Here is an 8,620-nt window from a genome sequence, read left to right on the forward strand (position 1 = left end):
TATCTAGTTAACTTTTGATTTTCTACCAAACAAAAGAAAAACGTATTTTATTCAATTCTTATAAAAAGAATTTCTCCACTACAATGTAGTTTTCACAGGTTAAGGAGTTTTGCTCATTCTTTTCATTGCTCTATTCCCAGCACTTAGAAAGGGACCTAGAACATAACAGTTACTTGATAAATATTTGTTGAATGAATGAATAACATCAATACATTCTTTCATTTAGTAAGATGCATAGCATGAAGCTTTAAATATCTGTTTTTTGTCTCCCTCACCCCAAATAATAGAATTACACCGTGGATTCGTAACTATAGTACTAGTTTTGGTTGACATGTACTGATTTTAGAGATACTGTATCAATGTCACATTTGATTTAAATAGATTGGTTGAATCCTTGAACAACTTTCCATCTGTGTTACAAGTTAACTGATACTTTAGTTCTTCATTGTAAGGTATAGTTTTGGACCAGGATTTACCTGCCAAGATAAAGGCATAGCCAGGGAAACTCTTTTTGGTAGAAGTGCCCTTAGCCACTTGAGCTGAACAAAGTTTCTGTACAAGTCTAGTTATGAGATAATTTGGAGGAAAAAAGTCCAAATTGTAGTCATGGAAAGGTAGGTGAGTACTTCACAAGGTGGGTTTTTGGACCATTTACACCATAACCATTAGGGCACTTGAATTTGAGTTTCTAAGACCTTATTTATTAATATAATTTATTATTTACTACATTTTTCAGTTCTGTGATATAGGAGAATTAATTCTGCAGTGCAGAGCAACTGACATGTTCTATACCTGAGCTCACTGGATATGGTTTGGGAAGTATCTGTCTTAGGACCATGCCAGGTTACATTACAAGGAGCAGGTTATAACTGCGCAGAGGCTGCATGTTCCTAAGGAAAGATCATGATTGTTCTTATGTACATGGTGGTACCCTCTAGGCTCTTTTTATCAATGCATGTATTAATAAAAACCTCACAAGGTTTTATTAAATCTTATCTGGCTATATAGATAATTCAGAAGGAAGTCCCTTCTTAACATGAATTGATCTTTGAGAATTTCCTCATTTCGACTAAAAATGCAATTTGGTGATTTTTGTTATACTTACCTTTTCTTCTAATGTAAAACCTTATTAAACAATAATGCTAATACTTTAAACACTACCACATTTTCTTTGACATAATATTTCAGTTACATTAATAAGATTTTGGTAAACACTGCCATATATTATCTCCATTTATTTCCAGATTTAAAAATAAATCTTCAACCATTTGTAGAAATAGAATACATTATTCTGAATTTGCTGATGTTGTTGTAATTTAGAAGTTGTCAGTATTATGTGTTTATAGTTTCTCCAGAATCAAGAATTTCCTTGGGGGCATAATTTTATTGCTTTCGCATTCCTTCCTGCTCTGTTAAATCTAATGAGGTTTATCTGTCCTTTAGGTGACCTACAAACAAGATCTGTATGCAGCTGAATCGATCATTAAGGGTATGTTTGGCCTTGTGACTCTCAGTTCCTGTGTTTCAAAAATGTAAGCCAGTTCAGAATTTCTCATGACATGTTAAATCTCAGAATTCTCAGAAGTATTATCTGGCTGATAAATGCCTGTAGGCCATGGAAGTCTGTGATTTGCTTTTTTGAAAAATAATTATATTTTATTTTGTTTTCTGCTTGTGAAATATCACTTATTATGATTTATGTCACATTGGTTTTACTTTTTATAAAGGAAATGCTTTATTAATTTGGGAAAAGTATGGGACATTGGCACTATGTAAAAACTAATATTTTAATAAATTTATAAAGGTACTATATTTTATTTTTACTAATAACAGGACTGACCCCCTCTCCCATCACTGTTATATCAGTACATTAGGTAGACTTTAATATAAGAAATATTTTTTACAAAAATGAAGAAGTCGTACTGGATTATTTTTCAATTCCTTTTTTTGTTCTGACAATGACTATAATTTTGGTTTGTAATTTGGATATTATATAGGTAATAACCACTTCCTCATTTTTTTCATCTCTCTGACTTTAAAATCCCAGCTACAGAGAGGTAGTTTATTTAATAACAAATACTTATTACCGTGCTTAACACAGCGCTAGGAATGTAACGATGCTGTACCCGGGACATTTGTTCTTTGTTTTTGCAGCTTCCATCACTGAAATCAGGGTTTCTTTATCTGGGCTCTATTGGCATTTTAGGCCGAGTGACTCTCTGTTGAGAGGACTGTTTCTTGCATTGTAGTTTATTGAACAGCATGCCTGGCCTCTACTCGCTAGGTACCAGGACCACTCTTCCCTTCCTTCCCCTTCCATTCCCCCAGCGTGCCCATCAGATATATCTCCTGGCAGTAGCCCTGTTTTAAATATATGGTTCTAGCAAAAATCAGAGGATCCACCCCAATCCTGACTCCTTCAAAAATAGATTAAGTACAGAACTGTGTGCTCAGGTTTTGATTGAGGGGTGAACTTGTGAATTCAAACTTTGAAGTTGAAGAAAATACTGAATTCGAATCCTTAATGCATCAATTTAGTTTAAAATTTTGGGAAAACCTATTTAACAATCAGTTGGCTTTACATTTAGAAAACTTAAATCTTTTCTCTGGGCATGACATTCTATATTTATACCATATCTTAAAGGTTTTTGTCCTTTAAGAATATTGTGTTTCAAACCATTAATATACTGTAAGTTGTTTATCTGTATATTTAAACAGATCACATATAGCTATAAATCAAAATGTTGACATATATTTACATATGAACCAGGCGATGTGTAGTCATTATACTGAAGGAGTTAGCAAAACAGTGATATGATTGCGTTACATTCTCAACACAAGGAAATATAAAACTCAGTTTTGTTTTATTACAAAGTTGTATCTCTGTTACCTGGGTAACATGGAAATGATCTATTTTGTGATTAGTTGGTAAATGGTTCAACTGAGGATTTTACACACTTCTTCCTGTATGTTATCAGAGTACGCTTCCTATCTGTAAAAGTCTGCCCTATAAGTGTAATTGCAGGGGCTACAGTTTTGGAAATTGTTTGCAGAGAGAAATCATTTTTCTTATTTAGGTCATGTGGTCTAGTATGCTCCTTTTATTTTTAAAGTATTTAAAAAGTATTCTTTTGTTCTCAGGAAAAATAATCTATCAGACTGGATTAATGTTAATAGCTGATTTAGATCATCAGTCTCCAAGAATTTCTTGTGTTCTAGGATTTGCATTTCTAATAACTCCCCGAGTCTGATATTACTTGTGCACTTTCGGGACCTCTGGCCTGGGGCCTTCCTCTTTCATTGTGGGCCTCCAGACCAGCATTGTTGTGATGACCTGAGAACTTGAATGCAGAGTGTCTGGCCCCACCACATTAAATTAAAATCTGCATTTTAACAAAAAATCTGGCTGATTAGTTTGTACATTAGATTCCAGAAATGTTCCTATAGGCTGCTCTTCACATAGTTTATTTCCTTCCAAATCATACCTTTATTGCATTAACAGCTCGAAGTCTTACTCTATTCTATCAGCTCCAAATGCTTTTTGCTCAACTGAGATTCCTACCTGCCTCCGTGACTTACACTAATACTACCTCTGAGGCCTAAGAGTAGAAATACTTCTGAGAATAGGAAAAAGAAAACACTTGGATTTTTAAAAACAAAATTCCAAAATGAAATATGACGTATAGCTGACTAACTAAGCTACATATTCACCTGTTTGCCTTTTCCTAATATTCAAAGTATTTTTCTAGGCACTTCTACTACATAGCATTTATTGGTACTTACTTTGTGCCACACATTGTTTAAAAGCATTTTGTGTGTATTATTTCTTGCTTCTCCAAGAATGCAACGATGTAATTTGCCTTGTTGTTTCCATATTATAGGGTATTCAAGGATTCTAAGAAAATATTAATTTAAGGATAGAAAATACATTCTTCATTACAGGTTTCTACCTTAGGTTGTTTACCTCTTTATATAGCTATTCTGTTTTATTCTTTAAGCAGAGTTTGTTTAGATTCCTTCACCTGAAATCCTTGGGCTATATGAAATCCTTGGAATACTTTGTATTTTCCAAAGCTACTGCATTACATTATATATTATGTCACACCACCAGTGAGATTTGGGACCTCTCCACATAATGAAACTTGTGATGCACGAATGTTTACATTCAATGCAAGAATAATCACTGTAGAGCCAGTTCAAGTTCAGGACTGATTTTGCTACCAGATTTATATATGAAAACAATTTTAAAAATTTAAGAACTTTCTGGATTTCGGCATTGCTCATAACTTGGTGTGAACCTCTTTTAGATTGTGATTCACTGACAGAAGGAAGAATATATATTTTTTGTATCTTCTAACATTGAGTTGAATTTAATTTTGTGATAAAGGGTGCAGCTATATTTCTTTCCTTAGAATCTAAGGGCCTTAAATTATGGGACTAGGGGCCCTTCCCTCCCACTTTACCGCGCTACTTGCTTCTTTCAAGTACATATTGGGATCTAGTGAATCTATCTCTATATCATACTTCTTTTTTATTTTCTCTTAAAAGTATAGATGTGTTGCAATATTTGATTACACATTTTTGACAAGGTGTAAAACCAGGACTTCTAGCACTTATTCTATCTCATTTATTCTTTACAATAATGCTGTAATGTAGATACTATTGCTCCCATTTATAGGTGGAAAAACAGACACAGAGATTAGGTTCTTTTTCCTCTGGGTCACAGAGTAAGAGTAAGAGTAAGATCTCAATTTAAACCCAGGTCTTCCTTTTTCTTAAGCCTGACTCCACTCTGGGATGTGGCCCTTTGCACCTCTGAGGCATATAGCTACTCATGCTGACCACTGAAGTGGACACTGGATTCGATATGTCTCTTTGGTGGGTACAGCAAATGGCTTATATATTTCAGCCTGCCCAACTCTGATTCTCTTGGGTTGAAACGGTATCTTTATTTGACCTCCCAAAGAATAATCACATAATCAAGACTGAAGATATTTTCTGCCAGTGCTGTGCTAAGCTCGCATTAGTCTTCTAGAGAGTGTGGGAAAAACATAATATTGAAATGGCAGATTTCTAGTTATAACCAAGAAAAGAATAAAAATAAAATTTAAAATCAGAATAATACTTTTAAATTGATTGGTTGGGTGCTGTTTAGTTTTTTTTATTTTTGCGTGAATTCTGGTAGTTTAACGTTGTTACCTAGCCATAACAATTTTCCTCTTCTAAGATGGAATATTTTTTTTCATGCTGTGATATGAGTGCTTAGTATTCTGTAAACTATCTTTCCTAAGCTGTTTTTTTTTTTTTCACTTGAATACCAATTATTGCTGGTCAAAAATTATATTATGATGTAACTATTTTCTTGTTTACTTAGCTTTTTCAGACTCTATAAAACATTTTTTTGATTGGCATCATGTCTTGCAAGAGCAGTTTGTACTCCCAAATTTACTTGTCACTGGAACAGCATGTATATTTTGGTCTGTCTTAATTTCTGTGCAAGCATATATCTTTAGTTTAGTATGGGAAATTTGATACAACTTCAGGCAAATTTTTGATTAAAATATCCAAATTGTGATTTATAAAATCTAACTTTTATGTTTGTTGTTCGATAAGTTTTATTTTTAAGCTTAGTTTATTAATATCAGCATATTTACCTGGATTTTTTTATAGTAAAATGTTCAATAATAGGAAACATGTATATAAAGTAGTATTCTCATGACTATTTCTTACACAGTCGTCTGCATTGAAAAATGTACAGTTAATCACAAATTTACTGTTATGTAACAAAACATTCTTAATATTCTTTTTTGGGGGGGCAGAGAGTTGGATTTGGTCAATTTCCTTCAATGTTTATTCCTTTTAGGCTTCTACTATGAGTGAAATTTAAAACATAAACTTTTCTAGGGAGTAGTGTGATTAATTGGCACAAGACACTAGGTTGACTGATAAGTTTGTAAACAGCCTCTTAACAAAGAGCTATTGTATTTTTGTCACACAAGCTGGTTGAGCCCACCCAAGCCTGCTCTGCATGCTCAAACCTACACACACTATTAAAGTGATAACAGACACCAGCAGTAACATGCTTTATCTAGGCTTAAAAATAGTCCCGCCCCACATTTGATTTAATATGCTGACCATATCCTGGCAAAAGTGTCAATATTCTAAAATCTAAGAAGAAAAGCCTGTATGGAACTTCTAAATAAAAGATTGTATTTATTTTCTACCATCATCTTTCTTAGAATCTTTTAATATATTTAATTTTGTGGCTCAAGAGTGTTTTTAAACTTTTTATTTTTTTATATTTTTTTATTTTATTTTTTCCTGGTTATAATAATACAAACTTAAGTAAACTTGTGCTATAAAACAGCCTCATGATGCCTCTTTTCATATGGTGGTTTATATAAAACTGGAAAAATGAAATAGTTAAAATTGAAAATCATTTTATTTTTAACTGGCTTTAGTTAATATTAGTTAAAAATAGTTACTATTAATGTTCATATAAAAAATTCATGTATTTTCCCAGTCATTGTGTAATTTTTTCCATTTGTTAAGAATTGACTTTGATTTCTCAGAAATACAACATCTCCAATTGGTTTAGAAATTTAGACTGTATTCTGAAAATACATTTTATTTTCAACACCAGTAATATAGGTAATTTCTTTTAATGTAAAGTATTTATGAACCGTCAAGCTACAAGTCCCCATGTGCCTACTTTTTTTAATGTTTTATACTTAAAAAAAAATTATACCAGTAGGCAAACTGAATAATCTTTTTGTGCTTATACATTGAAAGTAGCCGAATATACTTTTAAATTGGCTTTGTCTGAAAGGAATAAAATAAAATCACATGTGAATAAAATTAATTCAGTGTTATTAAAAATTAAAAAGACTCATTATGTTACAGTGCATGTTTTATACATATGAAGAAACTAATGCCTTAATTTTGTAGTAATCCTTTAATATTTTCACTTAAAGTCATGGCATTTTAAGTGAAAAATATTTTTGAATTTTTTTCAATCATTGAAAAGAGTAAAAAGTTTAAATAAGAGTTTCTACATTTGTAACTGGACAGTGTTCTGCATCTGTGGTATATCCTCATCAGATTTTTCTTGTTAAATACCCACTGATGGTGCCATTTATATTATTAACCATGCTTTTGGACAATGAAAAGTGACAGCCAAGATTTACATAGAAACTATAATTTTTGATGTCTGGTTTTTTACTTTGATACTTCATTTTCCAAATTTTCACATTAATACCAAAACTGCTTTGTACATAACATAATTTTTTGTTCTTCACTCTCTTGAAAACAGTACTGTGACTGTATCTTACGCGAATCTGTAAGTACATTTGCGTCAAGCTTTAATTAATAAGAACAGGAAGACTGCAATACGATTTAATAGCAGTTTGGTTTCTTTGGAATCTTATTGTAAAAAAAATGTAAATTAGAAAGTTAAATATTTGGATTGAGATTAGAGAAAGTGGAGCTCATTTTTTGTTTAATTTAAAATTTTCTTAATTTGTCATTAGCAAGATGCTAATTCAAACATTGTCAAGTAAAGCTGTCATATTCAAAAACTTCTAAGGTCACAACGAGCTAAATAAGACTTGATAACAGACAAAAGCCAGCCAGTTATACTTTACTCCGATATAGGTAGGACGAGAAAAAACACAAAAACTCTAAACATGACGTTATACTCAAAGCAATAATACATTTTGCAAATCCACTGATGAGTCACTAGCATTTCCTTTAAATTTATTTCTCTCTTAACTAATTCAGAAAGAATATCTACTTAGAAAAGAAAGAAAAAATTATACTTGGAAAACAGTAATATACTTACAAGTAAAAACATGTGCAGGAAACAAGATGTCACAAGTCTGCTCCTTTTAGTTGTAAAGTAGGAAGCTTCATCATGTATTCCGTGACTCATTTAAAAATGTAGTTGAGATCTGATATAAGACATCTTTTTAAAAGTCTACCTGTATACCATTGCCCTCTAGTTGAAACATATACAGTCAACAGTAGATCTAACCTCTCAGAAGTCCACTTTGACCTTTTAATGTAGGTATGTATGGTTTTCTTGTGTCTCTGTTTACCGTCCCTATTGTCCACTTGTCCTATAGTCATGACTGTTGGCCACTTTACCTGTATTGACTGCCTACCATCCCCTTCCTGTTCTAATAGCTTCCTCTATCAAGGTGTTCAGAGAAACTTTAGGCATCTTTCTACAGATAGAAATCAGGCATTTCAAGAATCAACAGTTTTTATTCTGTTTAATACTAACTCTTTCACGTGAGACAGAAAGTAGACTCTTAAGATTGGCTTTTGATTCAAGGAACTGAACAGGAGAATAGAAGATAACTGCTCTCACTTTGAATAAATTAATACTTGAAACATCTTTTGGAAAAGATTACCATTGGATTTGATAGTTATTTCTTATTTACCTAAGAGCACTAAAATTTTGGCTCAAGAGGTCAGTATAGTGGATAATGAGCCCTGATGAAAGTCATGGTGTTAGATGGTTTTAAGAAAAATGAAGGCTGACTTCTGGATATATTTGCCCACTTGCTTGTTGAACTAATATAGAATTTAGTTTTGTCTCTCCCCCATGGAATTTTAA

General features: G+C 32.4%; 1 protein-coding gene across 1 annotated transcript in view; it reads left to right on the forward strand.

Moving 5' to 3' along the window:
• Positions 1-8,620, forward strand: part of ISPD (isoprenoid synthase domain containing) — a 247,969-nt gene that overhangs the window by 94,951 nt on the left and 144,398 nt on the right. The window contains exon 5 of the mRNA XM_011362888.2: positions 1,444-1,489. Within this exon, the coding sequence (XP_011361190.1) occupies positions 1,444-1,489 (46 nt within the window). The remainder of the gene's footprint in view (positions 1-1,443; positions 1,490-8,620) is intronic.

Source organism: Pteropus vampyrus, unplaced genomic scaffold (assembly GCF_000151845.1).
Source record: "Pteropus vampyrus isolate Shadow unplaced genomic scaffold, Pvam_2.0 Scaffold4, whole genome shotgun sequence".
Taxonomy (NCBI): Eukaryota; Metazoa; Chordata; class Mammalia; order Chiroptera; family Pteropodidae; genus Pteropus; species Pteropus vampyrus.